The sequence below is a fragment of the Sapajus apella genome, unplaced genomic scaffold (genome assembly GCF_009761245.1).
Source record: "Sapajus apella isolate SASKATOON/1434 unplaced genomic scaffold, GSC_monkey_1.0 scaffold3, whole genome shotgun sequence".
Taxonomy (NCBI): Eukaryota; Metazoa; Chordata; class Mammalia; order Primates; family Cebidae; genus Sapajus; species Sapajus apella.
Window position 1 is genome coordinate 42,690,426 of NW_022436943.1, and position 19,971 is coordinate 42,710,396.

A 19,971-nucleotide genomic window follows, 5' to 3' on the forward strand; every position below is an offset into this window, starting at 1 on the left:
GGAGCCGAGCGGCGGCGGCGGCGGCGGGAGCCCGGGAGGCGGAGGCTGGCGCGGGCGGCGGCGGCGGCGGCGAGCGAAGACGCAGCAGCGGCAGCGGCAGCATGTCGGCCGGCGGAGCGTCAGTCCCGCCGCCCCCGAACCCCGCCGTGTCCTTCCCGGCGCCCCGGGTCACCCTGCCCGCCGGGCCCGACATCCTGCGGACCTACTCGGGCGCCTTCGTCTGCCTGGAGATTGTAAGTGGGGCCGCCGGGGCGAGGGTCGCGCGGGAAGCGAGGACAGGCGCCGGCATCCTTGTCCCCCGGGCTGTCTTCCTCTCCGCCCGCCCCGGCTTCTTCCCTTCGACGTGGCCTTTTCCTGCGCCCCCTCCCGGGGTCTTCGTGCCCCGCGCCGCCGCCCGGGCCCTCTCGCCTGGCACCTGTTAACGCGGGCACCTGCTCCCCCGCGGGCGACGGAAATGGCCTGGGGAGAGCGAGCAGGCGGCCCGGCAGGGCTGAGCACTTGGGGACGTGGAAAGGAGAAAGGCGTTGGGGCTCGGAGGCGCCTTTAGAAACCCAGGGCACGGCCAGGGGCCGGGCTTGGCCGGAGTAAGTTCCTGGCTTTCGGCCTGGCCTGTTGCTAACCTGCCATTTTGTTGGGTGGTGCAAAGGTGTAGCCTGTGCCTGGGTGACCTGGAGGCTGCCACGCCGTGGGAAGTGGGGGCGGAGGCAACAGGAAGAGGAGGAGGGCTGAGCACTTGAGTATACTTTTTCCCCACTCACCCTTGCCATCATTAGTGCCCTTTGGATTGGAAAGAGGAGTTGGGCAGGAGGCAGGGCAAAGAGAAAGGTGAGATATGTGCCATGCCCTTGGCTGTTTCGAATCCAGTGGGCGCAAGAATGGTGGGGGAAAGGTGGAAACGTGGCTGTCGCGTTCTCTGCCTGTCTTTGTACCAACTCACTCACTTGTCCTCTACGCAACTCCAAACCTTTTCAGCACACTTCGTTGGGCCCAAGTAAAGGTGGGGTCACCTGCCTGTCGTGTAACCTTTTTAGGTGGCACTTGATCTTTTTAAATGGAATTTCATGGAGTTGGAAAGTTTTGAAGCTCCTTGTGGACAAGGAGAAAATGTGCAAATATAAATTGGGCAACCTGAGGTTGCATCATGCCCTGAGAATGGCAAATAGAGAAATGTTAGCGAGTTAGTGCCTTTCTGGCAGACTGGTGTTGTTTGCTGGGGTTAGGATTTTCATCTCTCCCCTCACCCTCGCCTTTTGAGTTTGCATAACCTGGATTTGGGTCGCTTTGGTTTCGTTTTTCTGCTTGTGGAGCTGGAACACCTTATGAGCACTGTTCTATTACGCTAAGGCAGCCAAACCACCCTAAGTTAAGTTTAGCCCAGATTTGAATCTGAAAGAGGACATGTGAGTGAGTTGCAGGCGATGACATAAGTAATGGGATCCTGACTGCGAGGCTGGTTTGAGTTTGAGCCTGGTTCAGAAGCATCTGAAGTGCTTGAGATGAGGTGCAAGCATCCATGTGGGAAGAGCGGAGAGAGGATGGCATTGGGCTGGCTGCCTTGCTGTGGGAGGGAGACACGTTTAGAACAGGAAGATCTGCAAGGAACGATTTCTTAGGTTCTCGGCTACTTTATTCCATGTTCCGCAAGCTTTGCCTACCTCTTTGAGAGGCAAAAGTTTTTTTGCCTACCTCTTGGAGTTTTTGCCATATCTGCATTCTACCTGTCCTAGAATTTACAGACAGTTCATTGAAATACTTTCTATGCCTCATTACTTTAGCCTCTTCTTAAGCAATAATATACATGAAATTTCAAATTTGATATTCTGGTTACATTTTTCTGTTTATTCAAATGTATATGTGAAGATACATATATGTAAATATATACATATGTATATGCAAAGAAGGCTTATCCATATGCCGTCTAATCAAATACCCTCTCAAGAACCTGTAGTCATGTCAGACTTTTAGAAAACAAGGCCTAATTCTGAGGAAAAAGAGTAGAAAGTGACTTACTCAATTTTCCACTCCCTACCCCGTTATATCTTTTTAAAATGTAGCTCAGTGGTTAGCTCTCAGTTCTTGCTGTACTTAATAACTTGGACAGCTTTTTAAAGTACCGTTGCCAGCCCAGACTAATTAAATAAGAATCTCTGGGGGAGTGCCAGAGTTCACTAGCTATTTTTTAAAGCTTCCCTGGAGATTCTGATATTCAGATTGTAATATACAGCAGGGAAGCACTGTAGAGAAGACAGCTCTGCTCTCACAGATGTGAATTCTCTCTACTGCTAAAACTTCCACCACTCCCCATCCTAGGAGGAATCCCAGACTCACAGCAGTGTCCAGTCTATTCCTTTTGAAACGTGCCTCACAATCCTGGCCAGGTAGAACATCATCACTTTCAAAAGCTTATCAGTTTGCTTTTCTCTTTTTACGGCCAACTCAATAAGTTTACATTTTAGGTCCCCTTTACCTCCTTTATTTGAATATCAATCTCCCCCACCCCATTGAAAAATGACCAAAATGTTCCAATGAAACTGGTGACCTTAGAGAAAAAGGAGGCCACACTAGAGTCAAACTATAGCTCCTTGGCTCTCATCCTTTAGGACTGTTGAGAGAAATGGGTTTACATGCTTTAAGAGATCAGAGCTCAAAGCTGCCTTATTTCTCCTATATTTAGAATACCCATCTTGAGTGGATGTGCAGATAGGAGCTAAGTGAACACTTTTGAAACACCTTAGCTCCTAGATGCCTCAATTTCCCTCTGATTCTTTTAAAATTTTCCATCTCCTATGCTCCTCCTCAAAAATTCCTCAACCTGTAAATTAAATGTGAGTATTTCCCAGGCACAGTCCTAAATGCTAAGTGATCTCTATGACAGGGACCCATTATTTTACCTGTGCCAGCGTTTCTGGATGTCCTCAAACTCCATTTTAATTTTGACCTTCTATCCGAATTCATTTGTCTTTAAGAGTTCTTCATTTCTGTCCCATTGCCTTCTGAAACTTAACATGTGAAAATTGTACCTGACAAGGGACGACTGGGCTCTCAGTAGTTGACTATGCTACTGACACCACGTTCTTGGAGTTTGGTTCTCACACTAACGATTTATCTTGGCTTAAAGAATTCATTCCCAATCCCCCTTAATGTACTATATTCACAGTCTCTCAGATGTAAGTCATTTGTTGGGGAGATACTACAAAATATATAAACAGTGCCAGTCTCCCAGCACCAGATAAAGCATTATAGCACTGGCTTCTTAGGTGGAGAATATTACAACCTCACATGCATAGTGATTTTTTTTTTTTAAGATAGGTGTGTTTCACTCCTGGATACCTAATTGTCAGCCCCTTGGTTTTGGCCCTAGCAATATTCACCAATGCATACTTGCCACAGAGTTTAATACTAAGTTAGTATTGCAAAGCTAAGCTTTTTAGTTTAGGATGGAAGACATTACCTTCAAAATTCTCATTTTCAAAATCTCACAGTTTTCTGAGTGAATATTTTCTAAAAATCACTCATCGGGCATTTACTGAATACCTACCATGTGCAAGGCACTCCTCTGAGAACAAAGATGTTTAAACCCTTCCTCACCAGAAAGACCTATAACCTAGTTGAGACTATATGCACAAAAGTAACTACCATTCAGGGAAGAAATAATTAAGTATGGGAAGTAAACTGCAGGTAAAACATTTTCCAGGTGGGTCTGTCTACTTTAAAAAAATGACATTGGAGCATCTGCACTATTGGGCTGAACAAGATATTTAGGGCCCCTTTCCTCAATTGGCTTATCTTGTAAAATCCACAAGAAAAAATGAATTTTAATAGTATTAATTGCAAAAAAGAACACAGATCATCATTGAATTTGCTGTGTTTTATTTTACCATTTCAGTGTTTAAGAAACTACTTATATTTGCCAACTTATTTATTCACATTTATCTTTGAGAGATACTCTAGGACCCTAATTCACATGCTTCCAACTGCAGTGTTTTGGGTGGCACCATAATTTTCATTTACTCAGCATATAATTAAAAACATACTATGCATCAAGCCTTCTTTTATGCCCTGAAAATAGAGCAACTAATGTAGCTCCTGCCCCTAAAATGAATTACTGTTTGGTGGAATATAAAGTCATGAAAAAATTACAGTGCTGCGTATGAAGTGCTAATATAGGTTTATAAGAAGTGTTGTGGAAAAGCAGGGTAGAGTACATCTGACTTCTGGAGAGGCCAGAACAAGCAGCTTTAATAAGTGGGGACATGTGAGGTTAGCCTTCAATGATGAGCCATAGTTTATTAGAAAATGGGAAAGAGAATTCCAGGTACAAAAAAGGACATGTGCAAACATGGAGACAAGAAGGACAATGACAAGAACGTTCTGTCAGTTGTGAGATTTTGGTGGGCAGATCAGGTTCTGGTTTGCTGAGAAGTGCTAGGCCAAGGCATTGGATTTATTATCTGTGATGGGCAGCTGCTGAAGGACAAGGATAAACTTGATTCCACTTGTGTCTTAGAAACCTTTGAGTGATAAAGTTTGGTTGTAAAAGAGATTGAGGGCAGGGGGAGCAGTTAGGGGGCCTATTGCAATTGTTTAGATAAGGGATGAAAAGAACCTGAAATAGGACCAAGGAAAGAAGGATAGAGAAGAAGACAGGGAGGTTTGAGGTTTCAGAAGTCAACTAAGCATGTAAAGTTTGACTTGCCCCAAAATGATGCCTAGATTAAACTTAAATATAAGATGTAACTCAGAGGAATTATGCTGGAAAAATAAATGTTAATAAAAGGATGATTGTGAGGAAGGGGCTGTGGGAGAGGCAGGTGCAGTCATGCAGATAAATCTATGGAAGGGACTTCAAGTTATTTTCAACTGAAAGCTTTGACTTTGGACTAGATAACATGTATATGTTCTGATGTATAGAGTTTTCTTTTATTGCCCAGAAAATAAATTTTGACTGTAAAGGGACACAGTTTATTTGCAGTGTACAAGAGAGCTATCCATGGACATAGTTGTCTCCTAAACGGGTTTTAAAATTTTAAGTATTTTTTTTTTCTTTTGCCTCTGGATTAAAAATTTTCAACCACATTAAAATAACCTTTAGGCCAGGCACAGTGGTTCACACCTGTAATCCCAGCATTTTGGGAGGCCAAGCCAGGTGGATCACCTGATGTCAGGAGTTCGAGACCAGCCTGACCAACATGGTGATACCCCCATCTCTACTAAAAATGCAAAATTAGCCAGGCATGGTGGTGCATGCCTGTAATCCCAGCTACCTGGGAGGCTATGGTAGGAGAATTTCTTGAACCTGGGAAGTCAGTCAGAAGTTTGAGGTTTAAGAAGTCAACCAAGGATGTAAAGTTTGACTTGCCTCAAAATGATATCTAGGCTAAACTTAAATATAAAATGTAACTCAGAGAAATTATGCCAGAAAAATAGATGTTAAAGAAACTCAGCTCACTGCAGAGGTTGCAATAAATAAATAAATAACCTTTGAAGTTTCTAAGAGAAAATAAACCAGTGGCCCCACCAGAGATTACTGTCAACAATCACTTGCCCCCACTGACAGTCCTGTAAAAAAACTATGAAGAACTGAAATACGGAATACTTTAAACCAAGTAGCTGTAAAAATTCACCTTGAGCCCCAAAGAAAAAGTCACGGAGAAGAGATTTGTTTTGTAGAACCTGATAGAAATGCTGTGTGTGGTGGCAGGAGCTGTGGACATGGTGTATTTGCAATGATATGGCTGAATAGAAATGACCCTGTAACAACAAAGGACAGGAACCAGGCTGGCGTACCCAGTTTCATGCACGTGCAGTACTTAACAAATGCTACTTGTTTGTTCTATAGTACAAACTGAGCAGTGTGTGAAAATAGTCTGGAGACACCGGCTGAAGGGGAGAAAGGCAGGTTGGAAGTAGATGCTTTCTTAAATCTTGCCCAACATGTAAACTGCCATAATTCTTCTCCAGGTTTCTACACTTTGACCTGAATTTCCTAAGTGTTCTATTTTATATGAGAGGGCCATGTCCTTTCATAGACAACATATATGACAATCTGAACTTTTGTGTAATAGCTATGAGGAGGAGGAAGGTAAAAACAAAGGAAGGAGGACATGATTTATACGGGTCTCTCCAATGTCAGGGCATTGGAATGCAGGAACAATTTTAACCTAAAAGTGATAGTTACTTACAAACATGAAAAGAGAATTTTCCAAATCAAGGGGAATTCTTATAAACAAGAATAAAAAGAACAAGGACACTTTTCTCCTCTGTAATATGAGCTTTCCATTTTAGGGTCAGTGTCAGCTATTTAAACAGCTGAAATGGAGGTTTAGGTCAGATGGAGAGGAAGGAAGTAGAACTCTCTGTAGCACTCTCAAACTTATTTTTAAAGCTTTCAAATGTAAAGCTAAAAAGTAGATGTTCTTTTGCAATGAGTATTAATATATTTTGGTCATTAGCCTCTTGTATGTATGTCATTTCTCATTACATCCAAAAATTGTTTCTGTTTTCCTTTTCCTAATTTAAAACAAAAAACAAAAAACACCTTGCTGCCTTCCATCTCTAATGCAAGCCTATACCAGGGCCAGTCCAGAAGCAGTTTGGACGGAAGTCAGCATGGTTACAGGACAGATGGGGACTGATGAGGGGAGCAGGAGGCACTGGGAGAAGGCACAAGACTTACCCTGGTCAAAAGTTCCGGGGCAATTATAGTAGGAATAGATCATGTGGGCAAATATGGGGCCAAAAAAAAATTTAAATTGGGTGTCATAACTCAACTGGCAAGAGGTACAAACTTTCCCATAACTTTTCATCTCAGTCCCCTGAGATCGGATACTAAGTGGTGGGTGTTGCCAGTAATAACTTGAGAATTGAGAGGTACATGTTCTTGCTTCACTAGTTTTCTTTTTTTTTTTTTTTTTTTTTTTTGGTGGGAGACGGAGTCTTACTCTGTCACCCAGGCTGGAGTGCAATGGCACGATCTCAGCTAATGCAACCTCCACCTCTCGAATTCAAACAATTCTCTGCAGCCTCCCGAGTAGCTGGAATTACAGGCACCCGCCACCACACCAGGCTAATTTTTGTATTTTTAGTAGATATGGGGTTTCACCATCTTGGCCAGGCTGGTCTTGAACTCCTGACCTCATGATCCACCCGCCTCGGCCTCCCAAAGTGCTGGGATTACAGGCGTGAGCCACCACGCCCAGCCAATTCACTGGTTTTCATGCCTATATTTGGACATCCAGCATGAACCAGGGAGTGAGCTGGGTTCCAGACAGTAGTGTGTTCCTAGCATCCCAAGCTGCACTTCTAGAACATTGTCTCTGGAACCATTCATTACACATGCTGGTTGGATTCCATTCATTACACACCCGGTTAGTTTCCATTCATTTCAAGGAGGATGGACTGAGGACCTTCCGTAGAAAGCACCATGCTGGGTTCTGAGCATACAGAGATGTTAAAGGCAATGTCACCAACTCTGACGTCACAGTCTAGTGGATGAAACAGGCATGTGGACCCATGATTTTAATCCACTTGTAATTGCTGTGGAGAATACACGCACCAGTAACCGTGGAAGCACCAAGGGATGGCATCTGGCCAGGGAAGTCTTTCTGGAAAACATGGTACTGGGGTTTAGTTATTCAGCAAAATTTTTACTGGCAGCATAGACAGAAGCATGGGCAAATGTGATCAATTCTCTATTCTCAGGGGATGAAGGGCAGAGGCTGGAGTGCAAAGAGAGAGGGCTGCAGGAAAAGAAGCATTACAGGGAGATGGTGAGCTTGAGGAGGGGGGCAGCAGTATGCCTAGTAGTGGTACCCCTGAACTACAGTTGCATTGTGAATGAATCTACACTTGTGTGGGCTGCCTTGTAAATATATCTACCAGTCATTACATCTGTTGGTTGAAGTATGTTTCCAGTTTAAAGAAATATTTCAAAATGCAAGTTGTATGTAAAATGGAGCTAATGTAGGTAACCTTTTTTTCTAGCTGATAAATTCCTGAACATACTACACCCATCTGTACCCATGATGTTTCATGTGCAGCACCCCATAAGTAAGCATCCATTAAAACAGAAGGGGTTACAGTGATTCTGATGAAAGGTATGGACCGTGTCCTCAGAAAAATGCATGCACTTGTCTACCCAATTTTATATGATTTTAGGGAATCATATGGAAAATGGGTAGAAACCTGCTTTAGAATGAACACTGAACCGTGAGAGGGGCAGAATAGCATAATGTTAAAATCATAACTTCTGGAAGCCAATCGCCAAGTTCAAATTTCAGGTCTAACACTTATTAACTATATAACTAGGGACAAGTTATTAATGGATTTGTACCTCAATTAACTTATCTACAAAATAGGAATAGTAATATCGTCTCAAGGTTTGTGAGGATTAAATTGGCACAAATAAAATGCTTATAACAATGCTTATAAAAGCTTAGTAAATATTAAGTAATATTTCTGCTATCACCATTAGCTTCAACCTCTTGCTCTAACTCTACAAACCAGGCTAGGAGACACATTTTTTTTCACCTTTCCTCTATGCTTGCTGGTGGTTCATTCTCACTGCAGTAGAACAATGCAATGTCCAATATATAGATAACAGGAGAATTAGAAGGAGGTAACTTAATACGGAAAGTTCTAAATAATGTTTTCCCTTATGGGTAGTTTAGCCAGTCTTTTATACTTGCAGATTCACTTACCTTTTACAATTCTCATTCCAAACATTAACTGAAGATAGGTCACAGTAGAAATTAGCCTGTTTACTTTGTGGGTATACTAAGATGGAGGTGTCAAATTGAAAAAACTGTTAGATGTCAGAGGGCATGTTTAAAAGCAGGTAATTAGGAAAGAAGTGACATTTGAAAAGAAAAAGGGCATTTGCAAAAGGATTCCTTTGGGAACATAACACCATCAAAATAGGAGATTTGTTAAGGCGCCTGTAATCCATGCACTCAGAATTGCAAGGGTTGCTGCTTGCCCAAGATCATGTTTTCCCATGGGAGGATGTATTTTTCCCATTCCACGGTTTCTAGTGAAAACATGTTTTAACACCAACTCTGAGGGTTCAGTTTAGTGTGATTTGCAGGTAAATACTTGTGTGGTTTTCTTATGGGAGGGATTCAGCCAAGTCATACCTTTCTAATCTGCGGAGACCGAGCGAACATAACAAACCTATGTTAAACCACAAAGAAGATCAGTTGTTTTAGGAATGTGCAGCAATTTAATACCTGCAACTCAGAATATATTTGAGGACTTCTGGTGTGTACCCAGTACATCTAAAGATGGGTTAAGAAGATAAGAGGTCACCGAGTCTCAGGGGAAGGCTGATACCTACTTCTGGGAGGTTTTTACCTTTGCAGTGTCTGGAAGCAGAGGTAGTCTTTTTGTTAGAGCTTGAGGTTTGAAGTCATGAGCACTGAGTTAGTTTCATAAATTTCAAATTGAGGAGCATTTGGCTGTTTTATATATAATTATTGGACTTTTTAAAGCACTAGAAAGCAGTGGAAGGCAGTGGTAGAGAGGGGGTCAGAATGTGGATTCAGATCCAAGATGATGAGAACAGCGTGGGCGAAACATATGATAGTTCTGAATACCTTTCTTCACAGTGTGTACTCTGCAGTTGCTACGGCGTTTATCATCTGTTCTCTGTCAGATTTAACCATGTTTGTGCTCTGCTTTTTACCTCCAAAAATGTGGCCCCCTCCAGTGTCATCTCTACTAAACAGGAATGCTGATAATTAAACTGTTTTTGCAAACACACTAAGCTCACTAATGCCCAGAATTAGATGAAGTGAATAGACTGAGCATTGGTAATCTCAGTTTTTTAAGTTCAGTTTTTTCGTTGGATCCAAGTTGGGAAGCTCAAGAAGAAAAGTAGCTTTTGTCAAAAGGAAATCACAAAGTAGGGAATAATAACTGAGTTAAGGCCAGAGTGACCCGTACACCAGCATGACAGTCTCAAAATGAGAAACGTGACTCTCCAAAGTGGGCTCCATTTTGTTCTTTCCCCCATCCTCTCTCTTGCAAAGCGAGCCTAGATTTCACAGAATCTCAATCCTAGGGATGTAGCATGTATTTATGTGGGTGAGAGAGAGGGGGCGTTCATACACTCCTTCCTTCTCCCCTTTCCATGCAGCAACACCCCACAAATCCAGAGGTGAATATGACCCCCGCTCATGTAGCACTTAGCTTCCTTTCCAAGCCTTTGAGCTGTTGGAAGAGCTGTAATTCTGAGTACATTAAGAACAGGTAATCTGTGCTGTTTTACAATATAGCCTCTGCTGTCAAAGCCTTGGTCTGTCTGGAAAGCTTGCTTTGAAGCCGGCCTCCCCTGCCTACCTTTCCACGTTCTTCCTGGTATATTTTTTCTCCCCTCGTCCAGCCTCTCAGAGCACACTGTGTTGAGCTCTTTTTATAGCACCCACCACAATCTGCTCCTGAATCCGTTTAATGGTGTCTCTTTCTTCCTTATTTCAAGCTCCTGGAGATGGAACCTTGCCTTTTCTGGTTTTTTCTTGAGTGTTCTACAGTACCTAGCAGTAGGTCTGTGGCTGGTCTGTTTGAGGTCCAGCCTGGGTTTAGTAAATGCTGTATTTCATTCCAAAAGATCACACAGCCTCCTCTTTAGAGATTTGAATGTGTCATAATCCCTAACTCATTAGGTTTATGTATTTGGCTCTGCCTGCCCCTAATAAACAGTGGACAATTGCTTTTTATTATCTGTTTTATTTGCACATAAGTTCTCAGGAAATAACCCATAAGAGCTATTTAATAATGATGTGTGTTTCTTAAACTAAATTTAAAGTTTTGTAGGTTATTCTTTGTGGGAGGGTAAGAAAATGCTACAGGAAGTGGAAAAAAGGGAAAGATGGATCTACTAAAGACATTTTTATCACTGTCACATATTTATTTGATAGTATATAAGAGTAGATAATCTTTTATTAGGAACACGTTTGTTTCTTCTACAGGCATTGATAAAGTGGTGATTAAACTTTTAATATGCATTGACATTCATTAGATTTATTTCATAACACTTTCTGGATCAGCTGTTAATTTTTTATTTGACATTAGGACTTCAGGTATACACCACAACTATACATTTTTTAGACTGGTGATTTGATTATCATTGCTCAAGTGATCAATTATGCTTTCAAAAATGTTTCTGCAAAGTAGTAACAAATTATATGATTGGGCCTTTTCTTGAAGCTTGAATTAAAACTTGTGTTTTTAACAGTCAGAGACTTGTGAAGTAAATTGGATATCTAGACACTTAAATGCAATGTACAGATGAGTATTTTTAATATTTGGAGCTCAAACCGTTCTCATGAGCATTAGTTTGTTCACTAAGCAAATAATTGGGAGCTTGCTCTACCTCACTGTCTCTCTGGGGGGGGTGTGTGTGAGAGAGAGAGAGAGAAAGAGAGAGATCCTTACTTCCTTGAGGTGTTTTCAGGGCAGGTATGCAGGCCTAAGGTTTTATGCTGCCAAATCTAGCGTAGTACCTGACTGATGGTTAGGAAAGGATTACTGTGTAGATTAATAAATGCTTTATATGTACAGAGACATATAAAGCAGTATGCTCCCAGGAAGGCCTGGTAGCATAGATGGAGAGCCAAAGGGATTTAATTACAGTGTATATCATTGATATAACAAAGCCCTAACAGGGAGGTTGCCCAGAGCGGGGAGGCATAACTGAGCTAAGGGTGGATCTCAGGAAAAATGTTGTAAATGATGTGTTCATGATTAGATATGAGTGGGAGCATCTTAAGTACACATAGGGAGGGAATGGCATTCACAGCCAGCAAGTAACAGGCTACTTTGATGTGAAAGATCTTTGTCGTGGAACTGTGGATTTTTTTCTCCCTGTAATACAAAATGTGAGGGCATAGTGGCAAGAGACAAGGATGAAAAAGACATGTCAGATCACAAATGGCTTGGAATACAATGCAAAGAATGCATAGTATGGAGGAGACCAATGGTAACAAATGCATAAAACTCATTATCTTCACCCCATTTCTCCTGCGGTATTCTCCGGTGTTCTCTCAAATCTAGTGACTCATGACAGAAATCTAGGTATTTTCCTTATCTGTTCTTTTTCTGTTGTGTCCCACATCTGATCACTTACCAATTATTTTGTCTACTTTTAAATTTCTCTCTAATGTATTCCTTTCTCTCTGTCCTCAGTGTCCTGATTGTTATACTCTATTGGTATAAAAGCCTCCTGTGTGGCTCCCCTGCCATCCACCCTTTCCTCCCCAGTCCATTCTCACAGTCTAGCCAGAGAGAAATTTCTAAAGGCAAATCTTGACCCTGCTAGCTTCGCTCAAGATGATGTTGGCTTTGCAGTCACCCTTAGATGAAGTTCAGTGCCTTGCCCTGAGCTTCAGCACCTCCTTGCCCAGCCTCCAGTGCCGTTTTCACCATTCCCCACCCGAGCATGCCCCTCCTGTCTTGCTGGGCTCTGTTCTTCACCTGTGCTGGGCTCCTCTCAGCTCCCACCTTGGAACCCCCTTCCCTCCCTCTGCTTTACCCCACAGCACTGTGCTTTGGATTGTTGCTTCTAGGAAGTATTTACTTTCTTTTCAAATGTGGATTTAGAGCCCTTGCTGTGTGGACCTGCAGTGCCCAGTATTTGCCCAATTGTGACATTTATGAAGCAGCTTTTTAATCACTTGCTTGTCTTTTTCCTCTAATGGACTGTGAGTTCGGTAGTGACAGAAACCAAGAGTAACCTGTTTACCACTTGATTCCCAGCACCTGGCATAATGCTTGAAATGTAGTAGGTATTTATTATTAGATCCACAGATATGTGATGTACTTATTCCAGTGTCCAGCACATAATAGATACTCAGTAAATGATGGTAGGTTTTTTGTTTACCATCATATATAACAGCTGTAATTATTATTCTAATCATTTTTTATTAACAAACTCCCTAAGAAGAAGTACAGGCAAAAGCTGGTTTATAGTGATGCGAAGAGCAGCTTCAAGGAGAGGAAGTAGAAATCAACCACAGATGAATTTGTTAAAATGGTTGACTGAAAAAATACCTTCATTGAAAGGGTGGTAGTCAGAGATCAGTGAAGTTAAAGGAAGGTATTTTTCAAAGATGAGGGAATGCTGGGCATGTACGTGGGTTAAAAAAGAGATTCCAACCTGAAGACACAGTTGTGGAATTGGACCAGTCCTCCAAGTAGGAGGATTTGTCTTGCATCTAAAAATAGAAGGCATCTTGCATAATAAGGAGAAAATAGAAGGGGTGGGGTTTCTGCAATATGTGCAGGGGTCTGGGGAAGAAAATAAAAGCATCACTGAGGGTAACACAAGCATGTTTAATTATGTTGCATGAAAGATATCTTTTAAGCAAAGCAATTACCCTCTTTCTTTTTTTCTTTCAGCTGTTCGGGGGTCTCGTCTGGATTTTGGTTGCCTCCTCCAATGTTCCTCTACCTCTGCTGCAAGGATGGGTCATGTTTGTGTCCGTGACGGCATTTTTCTTTTCGCTTCTCTTTCTGGGCATGTTCCTCTCTGGCATGGTGACCCAAATTGATGCCAACTGGAACTTTCTGGTAAGGGCTTTTTAAGTCTGTTGCAAGAAGATGGAGAAACCTACATCCCATTCTGTTTTGAAAAGCCAGAATCCTAGTTTTGTCTGTTGCCTCTAATGTCCTTGATGGATAACAGGGCCCCAGTTTGTGAAATATCTGTGTTGATAGAGCTGAGAAATAATTCTGTTACTCCTATAGCTTAGATAACTCTTAAAAACTGTTTCATTTCATACAGCAAATGAATGGCATTACAATTTTTTAAAATTTATTATACTTTGAGGTACATGTGCAGAAAATGCAGGCTTGTTACAAAGATATACACGTGCCATGGTAGTTTGCTGCATCCATCACCGTGTCACCTGCATTAGGTATTTCTCCTAATGCTATTCCTCCCCAATACCCCCACACCCTTCTATCCTTCCCCAATTCCCCTACCCATCTCCCTTACCCACCGACAGGCCCCGGTGTGTGATGGTCCTCTCCCTGTATATGTGCCACATTTTCTTTATCCAGCCTAACTCTGATGGGCATTTGGGTTGGTCCCAACTCTTTGCTATTGTGAACAGTGCTGCAATAAACAGGTGTGGGCATGTGTCTTTATAATAGAATGATTTATATCTTTTGGGTATATACCCAGTAATGGGATTGCTAGATCAAATGGTATTTCCAGTTCTAGATCTCTGAGGAATCACCACACTGTCTTCCACAATGGTTGAACTAATTTACACTCCCAAGAATAGTGTGGAAGTGTTCCTATTTCTCCATATCCTCTCCAGCATGTTGTCTTCGGATTTTTTAATGATCGCCATTCTAACTGGCATGAAATGGTACCTCAATGTGATTTTGATTTGCATGTCTCTAATGACTAGTCATGATGATCTTTTTTTTTATGTTTGTTGGCTGCCTAAATGTCTTCTTTTGAAAAGTGTCTGTTCGTATTCTTCACCCACTTTTTGATGGGATTGTTTTTCTCTTGTAAATCTGTTTAAGGTTCTTTGTAGATTCTGGATATTAGCCCTTTGTCAGATGGGTGGATTGCAAAATTTTTCCCCATTCTGTTGGTTGCCAGTTCACTCTAATGATAGTTGCTTTTGCTGTGCAGAAGTGCTTTAGTTTAATTATATCCCATTTGTCTATTTAGGTTTTTGTTGCCATTGCTTTTGGTGTTTTAGTCATGAAGTCCTTGCCCATGCCTACACCCTGAATGATATTGCCGAGGTTTTCTTCTAGGGTTTTTATGGTGTTAGGTTTTATGTTTAAATCTTTAATCTGTCTTGAGTTAATTTTTGTATAAGGTATAAGGAAGGGGTCCAGTTTTCTACATATGGCTAGCCAGTTTTCCCAACACCATTTATTAAATAGGGAATCCTTTTCCCATTGTTTGTTTTTGTCAGGTTTGTCAAAGATCGGATGGTTATAGATGTGTGGCATTATTTCTGAGGCCTCTGTTCTGTTCCATTGTTTTGGTACCAGTACCATGCTGTTTTGAATGCTGTAGCCTGGTAGTATAGTTTGAAGTCAGGTAGCTGATGCCTTCAGCTTTTGTGTTTGTTTTTGGCTTAGAATTTTCTTGGCTACGTGGGCTCTTTTTTGGTTCCATATGAAATGTAAGGTCGTTTTTTTGTTTGTTTGTTTTCCAAATTCTGTGAAGAAAGCCAATGTTAGCTTGATGGGGATTATTATTTAGTCATTTTTTTAATTGCATGGCTTGCTTTTGATAGTTTGGTAACATATTTTATACACTCTCTTCCAGGAAAACTTTTTAGCCATGTATATAATGGAATTGTTACAAGTTGGTAACAATTTTTAATTGTTGCATTCTGGAACTGTTGGCTCAAAAATAATTGTTTCCGGCCAGGTGCGGTGGCTCATGCCTGCAATCCCAACACTTTGGGAGGCCAAGACGGGTGGATCACGAGGTCAAAAGATCGAGACCATCCGGGTCAACATGGTGAAAACCCGTCTCTACTAAAAATACAAAAATTAGCTGGGCATGGTGGTGCACATCTATAGTCCCAGCTACTCGGGAGGCTGAGGCAGGAGAATTGCTTGAACCCAGGAGACGGAGGTTGCAGTGAGCTGAGATCGCGCCATTGCACTCCAGCCTGGGTAACAAGAGCAAAACTCTGTCTCATAAATAAATAAATAATTGTTTCCACCTGTGATAATAGTTTATTACCACTTTACGCCATGCTTGAAGGAAGCAAGAATGAATTTTGATAAAGAACTTATTTTTTAGATGTATTTGTTGTAGGATATTGAGTTGACTATTTCTTCTAGTTTTTAAGAAATTAAATTTACATTCATGATACATAGCTTCAGTAGTTTTTCCTGAGCTTTCTAGCTTTGATATAGTGAAATAAAAATATAATATCTAATAACAGATATAAAGTGCTAAATACTTGCCTCATTGTATTCCAGGCGAATAATGAGATTTTGGTTTTGAAATAGTTTTTCTGTATTTGTGTGTGTGTGGAGAGGAAAAAATACCATTTTTGTTGAACTTTAAACAGAAGATTATAAATTTATGGTCTGCTTTGTACAGGAAAGGTACTAAGGAAAGATACATTTTAGAAAAAAATTAGAGCTATTTAAAAGTCCTATGCAGCTAAACATGTTTCCCTTTATTCCCCCATAGTATAACTGGCACACATTTGATCATTTGCCTGTTATGGACATCACTTAATATATTTTTAGTTTTTAACTTTTTTTTATTTCAGTAGCTTGTAGAGTATAAGTGATTTTTTATTACATGGATGAATTTCATAGTGGTGAAATCTGAGATGTTAGTGTACCAGTCCCCTGAGTATTAGTACACATTGTACCCGATATGTAGTTTTTTTTTAATCCCTCCCTCCCCTCTCCTCACCCATTCCTGAGTCTCAAGTGCCATAGCTTAGCTCACACTTACAACTGAGACCATATAATATTTGGTTTTCAAATAAGTGAGTTACTTAGAATAACAGTCTCCAGCTCCATCCACTGCCTAGTATCCTACATGTCCTCTATTCTTGTTCTCATTTGTAAAAATGAGAAAACTAAGGTTCAAAGTGGGTGTCATCCTTTTTTTTCTTGCTGTTAATGTAAACTAGCATCCCCCTATATACAATGCAGCTTTTCTTTAAAACTAGTAGATAGAAGTTTGACCCTGAAGAGCAATGCATGGGCTTAAGACAAGAATGTAGGATATAGTCACTTGTGTAGAAAAAAAAACAAAAACGAAGCTATGCTTGAGGCTGAGGTTGCCCAAGGAAAAAGGGAACACAAGTGGGCAGTGCTCTGGAGTGTGTGAGCATTGAGAAGGTTGGTGGAAGAGCAAGAGCATGTGAAGGTGACCAAGAAAGAGGCTGGGTTCATCTGTTAATAAGTGGAGGCCAGGGGCCTAGGGCAGAGGTTCACAAATGGTGGTCCTGGCCAGACAAGCAGCAGCATCTGGAGATATGTCAGGACTGGACACTCTCAGGTTCCACTCTGAGCTGCTGAGTCAGAAACTCTGGGAGTAGGACTCAGCTGTCTGTGTTTAAACAAGCTCTCCAGGTGGTTCTGATGCAGGCTAACATTTGAGAACCACTGGCTTAGCAGAAATGATCTGAGCTGTCAAATGTAATGAGTGAGCCTTGTGGAAGAACTTCTTACACAAATTAGAATGATACATTCAGGATGGCCAAATACAAATATGGGTATAGCTGTCCAGAAGTTGGGAATATTTACTGAGTAGTAAGCACTATACTAGACCCTGGGAATACAATTGTGAAAAACAGGTCCAGTAGTCACTCTCGGAGTTTGTTGTATTGGACAACATAAGAAATTGTTACATAATTAATGCATTAATTAATGTCATGTTAGTAGCCAAAAAGCAAAAGCCTAGCATGCCAAAACAACATATGTGTCATCTCAGATCCACTGGGAAGCAGACTCTAAGATGGATTTAGAAGTACAAGAGTTTTGGTTTGGGCTTTTTGTGCATTTTGTTGTTGTTACTGTTTGTTTGAGGGAAAGGGGAGATAACACTTGTAAAAGGAAGATAAGGAAGAAAACCCAGATTGATATACGCCACAAATTCTTGACCACATCAATACAAAACTTCAGAGCACAGCCGATCCTTCAAGAGTTTTGTGTTGGGCACAAGTGGCCAAGCACTAGTATCTCCACTGTGCTGTCTGTCAGTAGTGGGATTGGGGGATATCCCAGAAGAATGTGGCCTTGGCTCACCCATTGTAGCAGATCCCAAATCCACTGAAGCTGGAGGCTGTCAGCTACCTGCACTCCTCACAGCTAAATGTCAATTTCTTTCTTGATGGAAAATGTGTGCAGTGCACAATTAGATGCAACAGGGTTTTGGTTTGTTTTTTTTTTTTTTTGAGATGGAGTTTCGCTCTTGCTTCCCAGTGTGGAGTGCGATGGCATGGCCTCGGCTCACAGCAACCTCTGTCACCCAGGTTCAAGTGATTCTCCTGCCACAGCCTCCAGAGTAGCTGGGGTTACAGGCATGCACCACCATGTCCAGCTAGTTTTTTATATTTTTAGTATAGACGGGGTTTCTCCAATGTTGGTCAGGCTGGTCTCAAACTCCTGACCTCAGGTGATCCGCCACCTTGGCCTCCCACAGTGCTGGGATTACAGGTGTGAGCCACTGTGCCCAGCTTTTTTTTTTTTTTTTTTTTTTTTTTTTGTATACAGAGTCTTGCACTGTCGCCTGGGCTGGACTGTAGTGCAATGGTGCGATCTCAGCATACTACAACCTCCGCCTCCCCGGTTCACATGCTTCTCTTGCCTCAGCCTCCCAAGTAGCTGGAATTACAGGTGCACACCACCACACCTGGCTAATTTTTTCTGTTTTCAGAAAAGACAGGGTTTCACTATGTTGGCCAGGCTGGTTTTGAACTCCTCTCATGATCCATTCACCTTGGTCTCCCAAAATGCTGGGATTATAGTTATCAGCCATAGCGCCCAGCCCAAAGTTTCTTTTTAATTTTTTATTTTTTCTGAAACTGGAGTGCAGTGGTGCAACCTCGGCTCACTGCAACCTCTGTCTCCTGGGTTCAAGCAATTCTTCTGCCTCAGGCTTCCAAGTAGCTGGGACTATAGGCATGCTCCACCATGCCTGGATAGTTTTTGTATTTTTAGTAGAAATGGGGGTCCACCATGTTGGCCAGGATGGTCTCCATCTCTTGACCTCATGATCTGCCCACCTCAGCCTCCCAAAGTGCAGGTGTGAGCCACGGTGCCCAGCCTCAGTCTCTCCTTTCATAATGTAGATCCATTTCTCCATATGCATCTGGGGAGTTGCTCCTCCGGGGTTCCAGCGTACCTTTCTTCCTGAGGAAAGACTTAGAGAGGTTAGAGGGATACATGACAGCTCCTTTCACTAGAGTTGTTCTCAAGGCCAACTGGTACTTATCTTCTTCATCTTCCACTGACTGTTTTACACTCTTCTCAGCTTTTCTGTCTGCTGGTCTCAGTGGTTTCCTGGAGGTGAATCCAAACTCTCATTCCTGAGAGACTAAGAGCCCCTGGCAACCACATCTGCTTCAGGCCAGCATTGCTACACTTGTTTTTAATCACAGTAGGCACAGTAGTTACCTTTGTCAAGATGGTAACTCCTCTTCCTGCCTTTTTGTCCCTGGACAGAAGAGTCCAAAGTGGCCAGGGAGTAGCCATAGCTTGTAGCTCAGTGGGACCATTGCTCTATACTCTATGAAGAATACCCCTTTGGGGACAGGGAACACAACCAGGAAAAGCCTAGAGTTGTAGGTACAGAAATCATAAAGAATTTCAGCAGGTTATTGGAAGTGATGACAAGTAGAGAAACTCTTGCTTTCACCCCTAAGTTTCCAATCTTCCAGTGGGGACACAATAACATGTAAGAAACTCTTCTTCAATATATTTACTGTGTCCTAAAGGATGGCTCCCATCCTCACAGACTAGTGCCCCAAGCTGTACCTTTATCCAGACATTCCTCTGTGCTATCAGGCCAGGCCAGTAGCTTCTAGGTGGTACAGTTTATGATCCAACCCACAGGTGGGCACCCGTTTCCACTTCTGCTTTGCTGAGAAGTGGTTTCCTTGGTCAGAGACTGGAATGCCTGTGAATTGGGCACTCTGTAAATCCTTGTATATAGCTGGTGGCTCAAGCTCTGAGAGACAGAAAAGCAAATTCATAAATCCGTACCCTAGGTAATCCTGTTTTTGTGACAATAACCATTATGCATGTCTGTTTTTGAGAGTGAAGTATTTTGCCCTCCAAGAAGGTAGGAGATCAGTTTTCATTCACTTACTAAAGGTGACTGGTTGGTGGTCCCCTTGAGAATAATACCTTATCAGGAGCTCAGAGTTGGTCTCTCTTGCTGGCAGGTTCAACATTCAGAGGAAGCAGTGGGTAGATCAGCTTTGGCAATGAGGAGTCCATGCTCTTGGGCCTTTCCAT

The 19,971-nt window shown here is 42.0% G+C and overlaps 1 protein-coding gene across 3 annotated transcripts in view; it reads left to right on the forward strand.

The window, feature by feature from the left end:
* The window catches only part of MAL2 (mal, T cell differentiation protein 2), a 27,669-nt gene continuing 7,698 nt past the window's right edge, over positions 1 to 19,971 (forward strand). The window contains exons 1-2 of one of the 3 annotated variants that reach the window (XM_032252527.1): positions 1 to 233; positions 13,396 to 13,566. In XM_032252527.1, coding sequence (XP_032108418.1) covers positions 102 to 233; positions 13,396 to 13,566 — 303 coding nt within the window. In that variant the 5' untranslated portion in view covers positions 1 to 101. Of the gene's footprint in view, positions 234 to 503; positions 826 to 13,395; positions 13,567 to 19,971 lie in introns of those variants that run through there. The other 2 variants (XM_032252522.1, XM_032252535.1) reach the window with 2 other exon arrangements.